The sequence below is a fragment of the Melopsittacus undulatus genome, chromosome 1, assembly GCF_012275295.1.
Source record: "Melopsittacus undulatus isolate bMelUnd1 chromosome 1, bMelUnd1.mat.Z, whole genome shotgun sequence".
NCBI lineage: Eukaryota > Metazoa > Chordata > Aves > Psittaciformes > Psittaculidae > Melopsittacus > Melopsittacus undulatus.
The window spans coordinates 123,126,393-123,145,774 of record NC_047527.1 but is presented as its reverse complement, the minus strand read 5'-3'; the positions used below and the strand labels follow the sequence as shown (position 1 = coordinate 123,145,774).

Sequence of the window (19,382 nt, the reverse complement as noted above, 5' to 3'; positions counted from 1 at the left end):
AGGGCTCCAGCTGTTCCTCTGCCCTTAGCATCTCCATGGCATTGAAGTGCTGCAGAAGGTTTTGTGTCAGACAGGCTGCCTTACTACAGGTGCACTGTGTGCCTTATGGTGATGCTGAGACAGCTTGAGAACTAGGATCAGACAAAGAGCCATGACTGCTGAATAATACCCCAAACCCCACAGAGCAACTCTGGGGTGTGTGAGGGCAAGACAAGGAAATTAAGCCTGCAATAAATGTCTAGAATTAAATTGGACTACCTATAAACCACAGAGGGGGGAAAAAAATCACATTTCCTCTTAAAATACCATTATAAAAATAGACCACTCCTGCCCTGTTGGCTTGGGGAGAGGGAGACGGAACAGACTGGATCCAAGCTTTATTTTTTATCCTGACCTATTTTCGAGTTACATTCATGAAAACATTGTCTGCCTTTCTCTCCCTGCACTTCCCTCTCCCATGGGTTTCTTTTTTCTTACACTCCTGTAACTCAAAAAAGGCCACTCTGATTTTTTTTTAATCTGTTAAAAAATGTGCTCCCTGAGCTAAAACCAAATTTCAGCCCAGAGCAAATTTTTACGGTTGGGTTATAAATCCCTGAAAAACAGGATTCATAATGGAAGTGCTGACACAGCCTTAACTACTATATAGCAGTGTGAATGGCGCCACTATAATATCTATTAGAGATTCTTTAAAAAGTTTGCAAAATATTGTCTTGCCTTGCAGAGAAAAAGAAGCCAGAGTACTTAATGCCAACATAAACATGCTTTTAACCCATTATGTGCTAATTTGCAGAAAAGCTATTAATTCTAAGAGCAGCACTGTGCAGCACTGACAGGAAATGTTGTTCTAAACTCCTGTTTGACTTGTAACATGGTTTTAATCACTTCCATGAAACACAGACGATGGCTTCAAACTCTGAATGTTGCTCAGAACATGAAAAGGGTGATTACAACAGAGAAGAAAATAGGATTTTATTGGCAAAAGGGCTAAAGCCAACAGGGAGAGAATGACACCAAAAGCTAAAAAATGGGACTCTGTTCCCTGTCAATTTGGGGACGAATGCTTCATTTGATTTCACAGCATTTAATATCCGTCATCAGCATGCCACTATTTTATCGAACAAAACACATACTGCAGGTGAAGTTCACTTTCTATCAGGTAACGCGAATGTCTTCTTCTTCCTTGAACCAAGTCAAGTGTTAGCACCTCACAAAGCCGGTTCTGCTAAAACAAGCTGTGCCTTGCTGTTTCAGCCTGCAGTTTGTGTGTCTGAGACTAGTGCTATTTTAGCCCAGCTGATCTACTGTTCCTGGGGGTCTGCTAAGCAGGGAAGGGGAACATGGCCCTGGGACTTAAAACACAACAAAGAAATAAAAGATGTTGGCAGTGGTGCTTGCTCAGCAACATACATAAAAGGCTAACTTGAAAGCACACAAAAAAGTGAAGTAAATCAGTTCAGGAATGTGCTTAGATTTTTTTTCTTCTCGTGCAGGAGTTTGTGCTTTCTCCCCATGTATGAGTGCTAGCTTTACTTTTATGGGGAAGTAAATGGGGATGGGATCAGCTCTAAGCTGAATATTAGGGGGACATTCAGCAACTCAGGACAGTGCTTACACATGGGCTACAGTGGTAGTGGATTTTTTTGTTTCTACTGTTGTCATCATTAGAAGAGATACATGCTATGTCCAGTGGCCGCTAGATTATGCAAGCTGGCCCCACAGTTTTTGGGAGGAAATGTAATTTTCAGGAAAAAGTAAGTTTTTCTATGTTGCCATGTTTCTTCATAGAATCATAGAATTTTAGGGTTGGAAAGTCATATCTTCAGTTCTGCTTTTGCAGACTCTTGTGTTATTCCTCTTCCTGCTGCGACCACTGTTCATGCTCTCCCCTCTGTCCATGGCAGTGGTGGCTGGAGGCAGTGGGAGAAAGGATGAGGAGTGGGAGGAGTGAGTTCCTCCCTCGTGTTTCTACAAGGACATAAAGAGCAATGGACACTGCACTGGGTGATTTCTGTGATGCTCTTAAGAGGGAAGAAAGATCAATCTATAATCAAACCAGCATGACTGGTACTGCAACTCACTTCAGTGTGCTAGTTCATGTAGGCACTATACACCAGACTCATATTTTTTTGGCACTGATGTAAATCACACCAGACTCACTTGGATGAGAATGGAGTTAACAAGTCACAGTTAACAATTTCATGTGATTCTCTGTAAAATAACCCTATGTTTTTCCCCTAATGAGATTATCTCGTGAAAAACAAAGCCAGGGTCACAGAATCATCCTGATAATAATCACTATAGCAAGAAAGGACTTAGGTTCCACCTTAGGAAGCAAGTTAACTTTCAAGATGATAAACAGCATTGTGAGCAATCCTGGCAATATAGAGCTAAGAAATGCTGGAGAAGACACTAATTTCCTCTCACACTGGAACTGCTGATGTTTCAGCTCTTTTCCCCCACTTCACATGGGGTAAACACTGACTGTTCAAAGTAACACAGCAGAACAGACAATACTCCAGCAAATTCCAATGAGGAAGATGAAATTTCACATCCCTCTTCTAATTACGAAAGCTAAAAAAGGTCCAAGAGAAGCAAATGAAAGACACTCAGAATATGACATGCAAGACTTTGGCAAATTTGTTATGTCTGCACAAGGAAGAAGCAGTAACCTGAATTTGTGCCTCTTGTAAACCTGGCGAGTCTCAATCCAGAGGAATGGACAGAAGGGCTGGACCTACCCATCTTTCAGTTTTGACCTTAAGTTCCCATGGGGCAGCTGCCACAAGAAGTTTTCATTTTGACAGTCAACATTTTCCAGTGAAATGGTTTTCTGCTAGAGGATTCCTGATCACCACTAGGTTTAAGTTTGGCCTTCTCAAGCAGACAGTTATGGGCTCTAAGTAACTTTGAAGACCAATGAACTTTAAGGAGCCACTGGAATGCCTGGCATTCACACTTTAAATTTTTTACGTAAGCAGGCTATTTGAGCCAGAGAACAAGTAAGCACCAGTCTGGAATCCAAGAATCTCTACTTTGTTCCCAAATTATGAGGACATGTAGCTTCTAAACAGCCAAAGTCTTGTGCCTTTCACAAGCTTCTCAGACCTACCAGCTGGGTTGGTGGGACATAATTTTCTGCTCTTATGCCATTCACATGGTTCTGAATCAGTAAAACTGGTGACTGTTTCAGTTTTGCAGTGTTCTCAATAATCAAATCCACCTATGAAAATAACTAGTTGCAGGATTCAGTCCTTTCAAAGCTGTAGCAAATAAAAATACTTTTCATTTCTTAAAGTACCTTCTTTCACTTCCTGCTTCTGGTCTTGATTTTCCGTCTCCAAGTCATCCTGTTCTTTTGGCTCCACCATCTCTTCATCATCTTCATCCTCTAGAAAAAAAGGAAGAAAAAGATTTGTGAGATTCTCCTCTTTAAAAGGGATGGAAGTTGTATCTTCTTCACAATTATAAACTGGTAGTAAACACAGGTAAAGCAAAGTGCACAATGAATGGAAATGTCTACATTTATTCTCAGGGTGATACTCTCAGACATTTTCCCCCAAGAGAGCAAGATAATCTGTTAACACAGGGCACCTGCCACTTCTGTTCCCTGTAGCAACTTCCCATCTCGGATGTCTGCTGAATATCTCCTGACCTCGGAGATGACTTCTTGGATGGCATAAGAACAGATGCAAACATGTTTCAGCCTGGCAGTTATTCCACGGTTGGGACACCTGCTCTCCAGACACCTCATTTCCAATTCAATTCTCACCAGATTAATTTGTCTTTTGACCTACAGGAAGGGGTTAAATAGAATTCTGACCTCAGGTCAGATGCCACTAGCAAGCAAACAAGCATCGTACAGTTCTGAAAAGTCATCACCATCAGCTGGGGGAATACAGCAACCAAAAGTGGCATTTGGAGCTTAGGAACCATTCTTGCATTAATACAAATTTAATGAACACTAAAATTTGACACATGTCAGTTACCACTACCAGATGTTTTAATGACCTTTCCTGACCTATGCAAATGGCTCTTTCTCTTCCTCTCTCTCCCAACACTCACATGTTCTCATTTTATTCAGGAGGGCAAACCATTCATTCCTTGATGTCTGTCTGAAGTTACAAGGGTTCTGATTGTCCAGACCAAAACATAATACCAGCAGAGATAGAAAGATAGCGATGCTACAAAATGGCTCAGAGCCTACCTAACCCTAATTTCTTGTTCTCAGCTACAGCAATGTTATTCATTTCCAGTGCCCAGGGCCAAGACCCAACCCACTCATACTCTTGAGAGGGCAGTGATGCTAAGCCTTCTAGAGTCAGTGAACTACAGAGACTGAAAATAGAGCTGGTCCTAAAAGAGTGAGTTACAGTAATTAACAATTATGATAAGCAAATCTGTGGTCTATGGTGGAATTATTTTGGAGTGATTCTGGAGTTTGATGTGCCATCAAGGCATAGCAAACACCACTGAGCCCTTGATCAGGCCGTTGCATGACAGAACATAAGTTGTCCTGGCCTAGGGCATTCAGCCATCAGCAAAACCACTTAAGTTCCTTCAGGGCTTCCTGAGCAATCTGCCTGTCACCACACAGCTCCTCATGACAAGGCACTTCTCCAGGCACACTCTCTGCTCTAATACTGCCATGTTAACACGGCCTGGAAGTGGGCAGGGCGCAACATATGCAACATGTCATGCTTCTCCAACTGCTTGGCTACTGGCACCTTCTGAAAACGCTGGCTACAATCAGTCCTGGCTTCTTGGGCAGATGCTGGTGCTGACAGGTTGCAGTAACACGCAGCTGCATTTTGTTTTCAATAATGTAATAGGCCCCATACTATTTCCACTGCATTACCAACCAAAGGACTTCCCTCCCCAGAAGACCAGAGAATGCATGTTGCTAGATGACACCTTGGCTGGAGAGTATGGCTTAGTCACATTCTGTAAAGAAGTATTTCAGCATGGACAAATATGCTTTTCCCTCTTGGGAAAATGAGGAAATTTTGGCTTAAGTTCTGCTTTCGCTTCCCGTACTGCTAGCAACTGCAGCAAGGAGAAAGGGAAAGCTCTGCTTCCCCACCATCAGGGAGGAGTGATAACCACGTATTCCCTGGCTGGGAAGGAAGAAGGAACCCAGCATGGATGGGGAAGCATTTCCAGAATTAAAAGCACTACTAATGAATGCCACCCCTTTATCAGGGCTTTTTCAGACCATGAAACTCAGAGTGGGAAAAGGCAGGGTGTTCACAATGACTTCCTTTCGTGCCTCACTTGATAATTACATTTCCCTAGGCACCTTATACAGAAGGGCTATAGAGAAGAGCTTTTAGAGAGCAAGTGAGGTTGTTTCAGTTCATCAGGGTAACACATTGCCCTGTTCACTGGCTGAAAGGCAGATAACATCTGATGCAGTCAGCATAGAGTCAGTGAGAAGAGCTCTCCCACTGTACATACACAGGAGGGGTAAAAAAGTTCCTTCTGCCATTGGTCTGTGGCACTAGGGGAGATTGGGATGTATGAAAAAGAGAGGCACTCCCAGTTTCAAAGAACAGATGAGAAGTGTGAGAAGAGAGAGAGGAATGACTAGTGCAGCAGGGAGTGAATACTCTGCTAACCTCAGGTACATACGCACACACAGATAGGATCGCAGTGGTGTACAGATGCATGCACATGGACATGCTTATGGTAGATACCTAATGAAGCCAACTCCCACAAGAGTTTTGTGAGTCTTGCATTACAAGTTTTCATTCCCTAGAGCACCAGCTCTTGGAGCCAGCTGTTTACATATGGATTTCAGGTTCCATTTTTAACTGCTTTCCAGCCTGCCAGCGGGTGCAGGGAAGTTTCAGAAAGGGAAGGGTTTGAGAAAACTCACAGGCAGCAAACAAAAAGTAAAACAATACCTAAGTGCAAATCCTGGGATTTTTAAGGCAGTATGCTATGCTTTCTAATGACTCACTTGTAATTTGGTAATGGATAGGGATGTTGTAGCAAAGGTAGAACTTGAGATTTAATAGCGGTTTTCAGATTTAAGCGAAGCCAATTTAACCCTGTCCACTTAACCAATTTAACCAAGTCTTTGACCCTCTTGATTTTGGGTGTCAAATTATTAGCCTTCCTGTAGCCCGTTCCTGTTGCTAAAGCAGAATAGGACTGCATGGCTGAGGTGCAGCTGGAGCAGGGAGATGTGTTGATACTTCAGCACCTATTAAGGTAGATCTCTATTTCCCTTCTTTCCTCTTCTGGGAACAATCAAAGCCAAGTTTCCCTAGATTTCCCTAGATTTGATTGCAGCAGGAAAAATAAGAAAGCTTACAACAACATATATCATGCCTTTTTCCAAGGGCCCACACATCCATAAATTAGTTTTACTGTGAAGGCAGTGCACAAGTTTTTTAGCAGATTAGACACAGTTCAGATGTCCTTATTTATTTACAGAGAAACATACACACATACGCAGAGAAACTCAGCTACAAGAGTAATAGAGTTGTGAGCCAAATGCTAAAATGTTAGCAAATGCCAGAATTTGGATTGCCTGGGCATGATTAGCTCCTTCCCCCTCCCCAAGTGTAGGCATGATGACATCATTCTGGAATTTCCTCCCTCTTGAGTGCTTGGCCTCATTTCTGGGTGCTCAACAAGAGACACCTGGGGCCTGAAATGCAGAAGTGCTGAGAGCTGGAGTCAACTGGCCCCATGCTTTGAGTGGAGAAAGTGCTAGGGAAACGCTATGCATGCGAAAGCTCCCACATGGCTCTCTCAGCTTTCACTGAAAGCTGTCAGTCCAACATTTTTGCCCTTTCTTCCTCTGTGCTTCAGTGCTTTTGCATGATGGCAATAATACTGTGAAGATAATAGTATTCTCTCCCTGCACAGATGTGTTGCAGAGCTATTTTCATCAGGATTTGGTGTATATTAAGATACTGTCATGGAAGCAGCAGAAAAACAAAGGCTTGAAAGGGGATTAATGTTTTCTGTGTTCAGTGTAACACTTGGATCATGTGCATTAACATGAGACTTGAGGCCAGAGCACAAAATGGAAGAAGATAAAAATCAGAAGGGGTAAAAAACTGCCTCCCATTGACTGGATGAAACAAAAATCTGTTAAGGCAAAAACCCCTACACATTACCATGTAATTAAAACTGTATCATCATACATATTCAAAAGAGCTAATTAAGGATGCCCAGGAAACCTGCATTTTGGAATATCCAATGTTGCTTGGCTTTGCAACCTGAATGTTTACTCGACATAGTTATTTTAATATTGCATGCTATTTAATGCCAATGTATGCATACTTACACATGTTCATAAGTATGTTTGCTGTCATGCCTAAGTATGGTTATGGATTTATACATTTGACTGTGCTCATACACATACATTACAGGGTAATGGAAAATGCTTCAGCATTCATTTTCCTGTGTTTTACTTAAGTATGAAAAAGGTAACATTAATTGTACATTTACTAGAGAATCAGTGAGTGTCTACATGGTTACTTGTTTTCATGATGTTTTCCACATCAAGTACCTACTCAATTGAATGTGCCACTGCAGTAGTTGTCCAGGGAGGTTAAGACACTTGTATTTACTGAACAAAAATAGCCTTTCCCTATTTAAAAGCTTATCTGGCATTGGGAAGTTTAGAGAAATAAATTTTTAACTGCTTACATCACAATAGTAGTCTTCTGCAAACATTTGGCAGACGCAGAGGTACTACTAGCACCAGCAGTGCTGCACCTTGTTCAGAAGATCTAAATCAGAACTTAAATGTCTATTAAAGGAACCACATGAAAAAGAGCTAGTAATGAAGAAGTGTATAGCTGCTGTGTAACACTTCTCCTTTGTAGAGCTTAAAGGACTTTGTGAGGAGGCCAGCTGTATTACTCCCATCTACCACACAGAAGCTGATGGACAGACCCACTCAGTAGATCAGAAGCTGAGTGAAGACTAGAGAGCTGGCCTCTGAGTTTCAGGCTAGAGTCATGCCTGCTAAGGCAACCCTCCCTTTTACTGTAAATAAATAATTCCTCAATGAAATGATCATTAAATGTTTAGGTTAAAGATGTTTGATGAAGCCGGTGGAGCCAGCATAGCTGGACCATTTCTTCTTAACTCAGAGCCTGATGACTCTCCAGGCTCTAGGAGATGGTCAATCAGTCCAAACACTGCTTTGTTTAACATGATGAACTAAAAGCAGAGCAATTGTTCTCAGCATGGACTTAGCTTGAAGACTCCTGCTTCTGTTCCAGACCAGAAGTGGTGTTGTCTGTCTAAAAGAAGTTGCTCTAATAAAAAAGTATGACCTCTCCCTACAAACCTGGTTTTGTTTAAGCTGCATGTAAACTACTAATTTTTGAACTTTACCCAACTACTAGCTCCAAATCAGCCTTCTCTATGCCTGGCCTTTGCCCTGGCCTCCACAAGGATGGGTCATCACTTTGCAATCACAATAAATGGAGAGGGAAGCCCTGTAAACACGTGGCTAATTCCCTGGAACCTGCAGAAGAAATACCCAGATGTGCTGAATTGGATCAGATGTTCACAGAGAGCACAGATGATCTCAGAAAGTCAGACCCTGCATTTCTACAGAGCTGGACTATTTATTACCTACTTGGACTTTTGAGGGTTTTACAGCATATAAAAACATACAATGCACATTCAGGACAAACTAGAATACAGTAATTACATTTAAGAGGACTGCACATGACACTGGCATAGGGTTTTAACTTGAGATGAATACTGTTTTGCTTGGGTCAACATTTTCTTTGTTGGTTGTCAGAGTTTTGGATTGCCAGTTTTAGGCAGTTAGCACTGGTGCTGCTCAAATATTTTATTGAATAGCTAATTTTTTTGAGGATATATATGTAATTATAGGCCTCTGCCCTGCTAATATATGTGCCACCAGTTAAACAGCAGGCAGCATGTTGTGCATTCTTCTTGGGTGGAGGATTTACACTTCCTCAGATCTGCACCTCTGAGACTAGCTAAGATGTTGCAGCTTCTGTGTATTGTGTTTAGTATTGACAGCTACACTAAATTAGATTGACAGCTCTGGTTTTAATTACAGGTAGGTACAAACAACCCCTTTATTAAAGACACGTCTTTAAAATAGCAATTTAATTAGCATCACAATGATATATTTTATTGCCTGAGTCACTGATATATGAGAAGCCAGTGGGTTATTATATGGGGTTTTATATCAGCATCAACATCACTGCATGAGAAATATCAGCTGTGCATATGACATATTCAATAAAATCAAGTGTCTTCACAAGACGCAGGCTTGATATTTGCAACTATGAAATACCAGAAACTGTTGTATCAATTTTATATTTACAACTGTTCAAACTAATTTTGCTGTTTCTGTTATGAAAGAATTACAAACTCAGGATGAACAAATGCATAATTTTTATATTGACATAAGCCTGGATCAAACAAGTTGAATATTGTTGGCATTAGCCTGAGAAGGAGTTAAAAGGCTCTCTTTCATTTCTGAATACATTATTTCCATCTCTAGCAAAATATGCAACAAGCAAGAGAACACATGCTTTTTCAAATAGGACTGCTTGACATTTCACATTTTTGAAAATCCATGATTTGCAATTTGGCAGAATGACCTATTTTTCATCTAATGTAATTTTTTGAAATATGTCCAGTTTTTCACTTTCATCTTTTGACTGCCCTTTGAAGCAAGAAGAGAATTAATTCATCAGTGGATTTTTTTTTTGCAGAGTGGGATGTGAAACTGGACGTACACTGGGCACATGTTAGTCATCCCAGATGGAAATATTCTTGCACGCGGGCTCTTCTTGGTAATAGGCAGCTGCCTTCTAAAACGTATTTGGGTACCCCAAATCTGGGATGACTACTCACTGCTGAATACCAAAAATCCCCCAAAAAAACCCAGAAGTGAAAAGATCTTGGCCGAAGCTTTGCGCAACAGGCAACAAATTTCAGATGAGAATTTCATGTGAGCCTGAGCCTGCAAGAATATTTGCATACAAGATTGGTATGTATGCAAGGCATCTCTGCCCCCTATCCAAAAGGATACTTAAATGTGCTTTGCAGGAACATTAAAAAGTTCTGTTTTATCCTTCTAGAGTTCCCCATCCTGATATGGCATATTCCCAACGTATCATCTTGTTCTTATGAACTAATACAGAGAAGTTGTGCCTTCTAATGGCCATCAGGTGAAAAGAGAACATTAGGAAAAGAAAGGGTAAAATTGGATGAATGAATGCCTGGAACTATAATTTGGCCACAACACCACAAAAAGACTTGAACAGAAGCATGTGATTTTCTTCCTTCACTTTCCACCTATACATTTTTTAATCCTCTGAAGAAAATGGTCTGTGTATATTTTTTGACTGACATTCTGCAAGAGCTAGAATAAAGCACAGCACTATAAGAACAGACTGCCTAGCATCTCCAAGCTCCTTTGATTTCATTCTTCTTTTGAAAAGCTGTGATGCTCTCGGAAAAGAGAGGCTTCACATGTTGATAAAATACAGGCTGTATGAGTCATGCTACTTTTACCAGACTCAAGTATATTGACTCACTCTTTCTTTCTGAAGAAAATATTGTTTTAAAATGTAATCATAAAATAATACAATGTTTAACACATATATTGCTTTAATCCAGAAGATTACAGGGCACTCTTCCTGGAATTAACATATTTAGCCTAATATTTTTCAGAGCCAGTAGACTGGTAACAACACACTAGTTTTAAAAGTGCAGGACTAAGAGAAAAAGCACTAAGGTTTCTTGCAAAATGAAGTACTACTCACATCTGCCGGGCACACCTAACAAGCATTTTCTGATCACATCCTTTGTTCCACAACGCAAATCTCTGCAAAGATTCCCCCCTCATCTCATAAGAGGCAGGTGGTGTTGCCAGGCATTACGACCAGATCCCTAGAGTCCTCCTCTCAGGCTTCAGCAACTCCTTTACCAGCGCAATGAAGGAAATACATATTTCACCCCCAAAACAAACACTGTAGCCCAGCTGACTGAGAGCAGTCATTTAGCTCAGAAAATTTATTTTGCCTACAGCATAGGCTGTGCCTGTATTATTGCCACTTAAAAATTTTGTCCTGAAATTTACTACACTTCCCTCTTAAAACAAGCACCCTGTAAGTAATTTTTACTCAACATTTCTTTTTAAAGCTCGCCTTAACAATTACTGCATTCAATTACTTCTGGTAGGGGGATTCTCAGGTCTCCTGGTATATCATTTCTCATAACCATCTCCTGGTCTAGGGTTTCACCACTTTGTTCAGTCCCTATGCCTCTTCCTGACTTGTGTTTGCAGTCAGACTTCTTTTTGGTACAGTATGAAGACAGATCTTATTTTTTCCATTTTGTGACAAATGATAGACTACCATGGCCAAGTGGCAAGAAAATGTCCCAGAAAAAATTGTTTTACTGTAGCATTTCAATAAGCTGCATGTGAAAGTACCCAAATCTCTTCACAGCCCTGATTGCAAACCTTTGCACTGGTTCAAGTGTTCGAATCAGTGCCTCAGAATACAATAATTTCTTTACCAATTAAAATGGAAAGCTGCCTTTGATTCTTCAGGGAAGCATTTCTCTAACCCAAGAAACTGATTTTCCAGTTACTTGGCCTGAGCACAGTTTTCAGTTGTGGTGAGAGTCTCAGAATTCAAAGTGTCCCTTGTTTTTAGTTTCTGGTCGGTCTAGACCAGACATGGATTTTTCTCTCCTCTTTTGGACTGTTGCAACATCTCACTGGTTGAAAGCATTTTTCAGTCCCCAGAGAACTAAACTGCAGAGTACCCCATTGGAGTCATCATCTCTTCTAGCTGATTGACTCCCTTTTCTCCTCTTCCTCCCTCCTCAAAGCTCATGTTCAATTCTACTGTGCTTGAAAATATTCCAGTTGGAAGATATAACACAGAAAGAAAAGTACAGAAGCTTCCTTTTCTTGGCCATGGTTGGGCCTTCACATAAAAATGCCAACATGAAATAATGATTGAACAGCAGAAGCCTTACTGCAGCATTTACAGACCTCTAGCTCCGAAACCAAATAGCATAAATTTAAAATAACCTGTTACAGCATAACTGCTGTGGTATTATCCTTGAGGAATAAAGCCATGGAGACCCTTCATTTTTGTGGATGAAGAAGGCATTGCTAAACCATGCAGGTTTTCACAGCCTCTGAAACTTGTGAGGATTTCTTTCTGCTGTGCTGCTGGAAGAAATCACAGTGTGCCAGCAGTGTGGAACAACTCCTGCCCTGGGAAAGGGCACGGAGACATGTGGCAGACTGTGGATTGTGCCTGCTCAAGTCATTTTCAAGCACTCAGATCATGTAATAGTGTTAAATCACAAAAGCCTAAGTATGTTAATGAAAACCAGTCCCCACAACCTATGGCACTAGCAGCAACTGTAAAACAAAAGCTGCTTTCATATTAAACACACACATACACACACATACACACGGATGATGTATCTGGCATTTACAGAGAGCCTGTTCTGGAGGTCAGTCATGGAAGACAGTTGCCCCAGCTGGGCACTATATACTTAAAACTTTAAGTTCAGTGTAGACCAAGCAAATTCTGTGAGACTTTTACTGCTGACATACAGGCACTGACTTCACTCATATACACCCATTTATTCCAGGTGCAAATGACTTTATACTTCACAGGCCATCTCTCCTATTTTCCACTGTGCTTTTGCTTGAGCAATATTACAAAATCTTGCTACTGTGGAAGAAATCAATTCTCCACAGACACACTGTATCTCTGTATGTGAAGGCACACTAATAGGCTTTAGGTCAAATTCTCCAGCCCTGACTCTGGACTTCAGTTCTCCTGCAGGCATTAGCATGAGTTCTGGCCTTTCAAAGTTTCTCCTTTATTTTTTTGACATAAAATAACATTTTGGCCCTGAAATTAGCTGTATGGCCACATAGCTGTTTGCATGACCGTGGTTTAACTTTTAATTCCATTTTCCCTACAAATCTCTCTCTTGCTGTTCTATGCCACTTTAGGAATAAAAGAACCAGTGCTTAAGATGCAGCATATACTCTTGTAACTTAAACATCTGAGAGCACAAATCCCTACGTTTATACGCAAACCTCAACAGAGAGAAATGGAGACAAAACTGCTGATGCATTACAATTGCAAAGGATAATTGGGAAAAACAACTATAGTCATAAACAATTACCACAGCAAATACACAAAGACTCCCTCTCTTTGTCCCCCTGACACACACATGCATACCCTTCGCTCAGTGCTTTAAACATAACCGTTAGTCATATGGCAAATACATTTTACAGGAGCAAAGGTTCATTTCAACATTTGTCTTAAAAAAGATGAGCAAAAAAATGGTTTATTAAAAAAAATAAACTACAGAAGGATAGTTGGGTCAGGGCTCAGTAAGTGTGTGCTTATTACTTATATAGATGCAGAACAGATTCCGTTTAATTTTGTTTCCCACTGACGCCACTTCACCTTAGTCCCTGATGTTAGCCCTGATTTGCATCAGGGCATGTGAAAAAGGAGTCCTCTCTGACAGTTTAGAACTTGCCATGTTTTAATTTCACTGGTTTTGTCCTACTGCACTGGGAGAGGAGAGGCTTCCGCTTCTAGTGTCTCAGTTTCAGGGGTATCAAGGTGAGCAACACCTTTCGGTGATGGGGAAATCAAGGTGAATGCATATCAGCCTGAAATCACTCCTGAAATAGCTGCAGATGATGGAATAAAATCCTTGTCTCCTGATTCCGAGGCTGATACTTCAGCCACTGCTTCCCCCGAGGCATGCGATTAGGGCTGCTTTGGAGGCTCCTTCATGTCAAACCAGCTGTTAAAAAACACAGCCGGTTTCCCCCAACTGCTTGTTGCAACCTGCCTGGAGAGCACCCAGCTCCGGGGATGCTGTCCCCATTGCTGGGAGCCTCCCTGCCCGCACGCCCTCCTGCCTGACCCTTGCCTTCATTCCCCTGCCTCCACAGCCACTGCACTGTGCTGCCCCTCGCCTCCACTCCCACCCCGGTTCTGCTCAGGGTCACACTTCAAAGCCTCCTGCCCCCCCGAAGGCCTCTTCCTTCCTCCTGGCCCCTCTCCAGCCTCCCTGGCATCAGTCTTCCTGAAGCAGATACTAAAAATCCCCTACTTGCAATGCGGGCGGTTGTGCACGCCGAGAGCCATACCCACCTGCAGATACCTGCTTGACACAGAAATGCCCTCTGGTTTGGATTTTCAGGTGAACACTTCAAGGTTTTTCTGAGAACTCCGGTTGTAAGACACTAATTAAAAAACCCCAAACAACCAAAAAAAAACCAGCCCCCACCCCCAAGTTCCCAATAGCTATGGTTAAGCCCCAGCTTATCCACTGCAGCTCAGAGGATCAGATATGCTTTTCTGTGCTTAAGCTCAACAGACTTCAGTAGCTTCAGATGTCTGAAGAGGCAGACTGCATCTGCAGTTGGGGGTACATGTGAAGATTAAACTGTGCCACAGTTTATGCTTCCCTTTTCCCACTTCACAGTTCAGACTCACCAGGAAAATCATTTCTGTGGCTCATTTATATCTGACACACTTTGGAAAATGGGTGCTTTGAAGTGCTGCACAACAAGCTGTCTGTAAATCAAAATCCGTCTTTTTCTGCTCGAACACCGTAAAGACCCTCTATTCCACCAGCTTTCTGGAGCTCTTGGCTACAGACAGGAGTGTTAAGTCAAGACAGCCACGTGAAAATGAGATAAAATAAACTGGGTTATGTTCCCTCAGTCTTTCACTTGAAGAAGTATCTTTGCACAGACTTTTTTTTTAAGAGGAAAACAAAGAAAGAAGTTGCTGGCTTCATCCCCGACATCCTTTCTATTGTAACACAGCTCACAGCTGCGAAGTTTACATGTGTTAACTTGGGATGCCACAAGCCAACCAGCAATGAGGTTGTCATCCTGATCTGAGGAAACACAACGTGCATACATGCCAATGAATTTACCACAAGTGAAGCGTTTTGCTGAGATAATTCAAAGCACATTCTATTTCATCAGTTGACTCTTCCATCTACAGCCAATCACAAAAGACAGCAACACTGGAGCCATATTCCATCAAAAAGGTGCAGCTCCATAAAACCTTAGTCTTTTGCAAAATGGTGCCACTCTCTTTGTGGACCAGGGAGATAAAAAAAAAACAGATGAAGAAACAGTTCTGGCAATACCAAAATGGCTTGTTTTCATATTTTCTGAATGGATTTTTGGGGGGCTTTCCACTAAAAAATGTTTCTCATCTTTTACCTTCAGACTATTTTTACAATATGAGATGAAGCAAATCAAAACGAAAATATTTCAGTTTTGTTAAAACATACATGTTGTGAGTTGCCAGACTGGAATACAATGCAAAGTTTTACTTGAGGTGGAGTTCCAGTACATTGCAGTCCTCTTTCAACCTGGAATGAAATTGCATTCTGAAATACGCAGTTTCACAGCACTGCATGAAGAAGGGATTATTTCTGCGCCTGACTTTAATGCTGTCACTGCCCAAGGGATACAGTCTTAACTGAGTTGGGATTTTTAAAGCAACACAGAAGCACAAGCTGGGTTGGGGGTAAGGGTGGCTCTCACCACAGCAATGACAAAATCTCTTTTCCTATGATCTGAGGTTCTCTCCTACAACTTCAGGTTAATTTCTTTTAGACAGGACAAACTTAAAGTCATGCTTCCAGTACTGAGTGTCTGAAGGTAAATTTCACAACCGTGTCCTAAGAGCAAGGTAACAGGCACCAGTGACAAATTACTTGGTGCATATTTGAAACACAGCCCAGTACACCAGATGGTGCCAATATTTGGAGGAAATATGCAAACAGGCATTTTTATCAGGCATGATCCTGGTTTTGGCTGGAGTTTCTTTTCGTGCAGAACACCAAGTGAATGGGACAAATGCATTCTGAAGTCAGAGAAGTACTACTGATCTCTCTTGTTTGCCCTTGCACGGAGAAAGAACTGCCCAAGCAACTCTGACGAGCTTCTTGGGAACACTGTCTTAGTGGCCTGTACTGTTATATAGTTGAATAAAAAAGGAAAAATCACCACAGCAGAGGTGTTTTCTTTGGGGGTGAGCACTGGGGTCAGTGCTAAATTCAGCAGCCACAGCAGAACAAATACAAACTGTGAGCTTTCCACCACATTAATGAAACTTCATTCAAAAGGTGGAGTGTAATGTTCTTCAAGATGGATAATTCACATAAGCTGTGTGATTCAAACACTCATGTCTCCACACTGGCTCCATATTACCTCGGGATTTATGTTTTATTTCAGTTTTCATCGGACTGCTCGTGAATGACCGACGACAAAAGAGCATGTGTGTATTTTTCTTTTTCACAGGTCCCCATTAATGAGGACTCTGTTGCATTAAGACAGTCGAGATTGTCTCTGGCAAAACGTGTTGAACTAAGGTGTTTGTGCCTGCATAAAATTAAGCCACAAGTAAAGCACTTATTTCTGACAGCAGATTTATAATAGGAAAATCCCAGCAGGAATGAAGAGTTAGAAACCCCTGTTGTAGCCTTTTTCATAAACTTCACCTTGATTTAGTATCTCAAACAAGTAGCAGGAAAGGCTAACAGCAGAGGTAATCCTATCATCTTTTCTCCAACAGCACCATTCCATCTTCTTGACTTCCTCATGCTGCTAACACGAATTCAAATCATCTGTGTTTAAAGTTAAATGCAGTGATTGACAGATCTTTGTAGTCTCAGTCCATACTGATGATTATTCTAGATACCTATCGGTTATTACTACAAGCCCTGTCTGATATTCAATACCTACAGGGAAAATTGTTTTTAACGGTGTAATGTCTGATCTATTTTGAAAGCTATTTTAAAATAAGAAACTAACTATAACCAGGTGGCTAAAATCCAGACAGGTTTTTTATGGGTTGATTTCTGGGGGGGAGAAGGTGGAAGATAACAGCAAAACTCTGTTATGCTGCAGGAACAACCGTGATTCAGAGCTAAACACGGACAAAGAAAGGAAGCACTTTGCTTTGATTCCATGACATCAATTTCTGTAAAAAACACCTATTGTAATAACATAGGATACAGGGATGTTTAAAGGTTTGCTCCTGGTTCTTAGTACAGACTCATGATAGTATATGCTGCTCTGAAATAATTGCTTGCTTCCATGAACATAAGTCTCTTCAAAGACCAGTTGCTATGCTAGAAAACTGAAATGATGGAATAGACCTCTCGGTGTACTACATTTCTTACTGTGGACACAAATGCAAAATGAAATAGCGAATGTAGTGGTCAGACCATCCACTGTGCTCAAGGGCAAGTAGTGCAGAAAAGCAGAAGGATGTCCTCTTTAATTAATAATCCCTGAGCTCAGCTCTGCAAACCCCACTGCTGTGATGTAGCTAGAGCCTTGCTGCATGCAGAATAGGCTGGCTTTAGGCACAAGAAGATCAGGCAGTTGGATAGGAATGCACTGCAGTCAGTGACCCTGTACTCATGGGGAGTAAAGTGGAATCACTGCCTCCTCACACAGACAGTCCAGGAAAGTTGGAAGATGGAGGAATGATGGTGGGGCAATGCCAGCTGGTGCCTTTCTTCAGTGCCCTGAGCTGATCACCTCACTCTGAGACAAACCCTTCCCTCAGCCAGTCCCACCTTCTCCACCACTTGTTTTTGCTGCTGAAAGATCTTGAATCAGTTCTGACTAACAGACTCATGCTCTCAGTGCTTTCCCCTACAGCGCTGAAATGTTATGGCAGGGAAAGAAGAGAAGCAGCTTGGCATAAACAGCAGGCAGGACATTGCCCTCAAACTCCACCACTTTCCAGAGCTCCTATTAACATGACTGAGATCACACCCAGATCTCTGGGAAATGTGATTAACTTTATGCTTACAGTTAAATGAATCTGAAACTGTTAGACAAGAGCTTAACAGTCCTCTCAGTTCAAGAAAGTCTTTCCTGGTTTTGTGATTGGGATATGAGGAGCAAGCACGGCTAGTGTGTTTTGGCTGTAAATCATGGTACGAAAAGTATAAACAAAACTGGGGAATGAAGCTTGTGTGTCTTGGGTTAGATGGGATGGTTGAGGCTGCTGAATTCCTGGTGGCTTTTTCAAGATTGAATTTATCCCTGGTTGTTACTCTGTGCACTTAGCAATGAAAAAAGCAGTACAAAAGAGATGAAAATACAAACGTTACAAAGCCAGACTCAGCCCCCTAAAATCAAAGGCACTAAAGGCATCAGTAAATGCCAAATTAGAAAGCCATGAAGATGGGCAAATTCCATCAGCAGAATGACAGCTAAAAATAACCTCACACAGAAATGTTCACGGAAGTTCATTTTTCATATGCTGAGCAAATAAAATCTGAACGTTTTTTGCATTCTCAGTATTACCCCATTACATTACATGGGAGCCTGAAAGAAGATGATGATTATTTAAATAAAAAGATCCTCCCCTGTTTGTCAAGTTGTCATTTTTCCATCTGCAAATAATGAAACATAAACTACTCTGAAAGGGAGAGAGATGGAAGGGAATGTGTTCCATGGATCTGTAGAGAACCACATAGAAACACATACAGAAAAAGAAGCTGCAGCACGGAGCACTTCCTGACCTCCTCTTGGCTAGAAGTCTAAAAGAAGTCTCCAAGGCAAGAAGCATGAAAGAGCTTAAACAAGAAACCCTTCAGAAGTACAGCTCTTTGCTGCATGAATACCACAACACAGGGAAAATCTGCTGTGTAGGAGTACAGTCCTCCCACTTGAAAAGAGCTGGTAATGCCATCATGTCACGGAAAGATTTTCTTCATGGCTTTTGTGCATTGAAGGCATTAGCAAAGTGGGAAAAGTGTGCGCTGACAATCGTGTGAAAAGAAGGTTTTCTTAATTACATTGTAAAGCATGTCTCATTTAAAAATGCATCAGAATTAATGTTATAAATACATGTCTTCCCATATAAATGGATGAAAAATCAGTGCAGGTTAATCTAGCAGTTTGTGTGCTCCAGAGCTCTTTACAAATGTTAAGGAGATAAGCTTCCTCAACAGCACATAAATATCATTACCACCCCGACTTCCTCCTGTAGTATTTGCTGCAGTACTCACAGTTACTCACTATACAAGTCGGTACATATACAAGTAATATAAGTCAGTCCATGCCTCAGCATTTGGCCTAATGCTTTGTCTGTCCTGTCTGTTTCTCATTTCCCACTTCATAAATCCCCAGTTCAGGATGTTGTTGACCCTTTCCTATTTAGCCATGTCTGGATGTCTGCTCACATTCCCTGTGCCATGTGGCTTCAACCAGTTACATCTATACGGCTTGTGAAGCTGAGATTTGAGCTCAGATCAGTGTCTTGCTGTGTTACCACCCAACTGAGTTTCTGCACCTGGAGATCACAGCT

At 41.5% G+C, this 19,382-nt stretch overlaps 1 protein-coding gene across 3 annotated transcripts in view; it reads right to left on the bottom strand.

The window, feature by feature from the left end:
* The window catches only part of DYNC1I1 (dynein cytoplasmic 1 intermediate chain 1), a 189,191-nt gene that overhangs the window by 83,648 nt on the left and 86,161 nt on the right, over positions 1-19,382 (bottom strand). For all 3 annotated transcript variants that reach the window (XM_034061953.1, XM_034061959.1, XM_034061957.1), the window contains one exon: positions 3,302-3,391. In XM_034061953.1, coding sequence (XP_033917844.1) covers positions 3,302-3,391 — 90 coding nt within the window. The remainder of the gene's footprint in view (positions 1-3,301; positions 3,392-19,382) is intronic.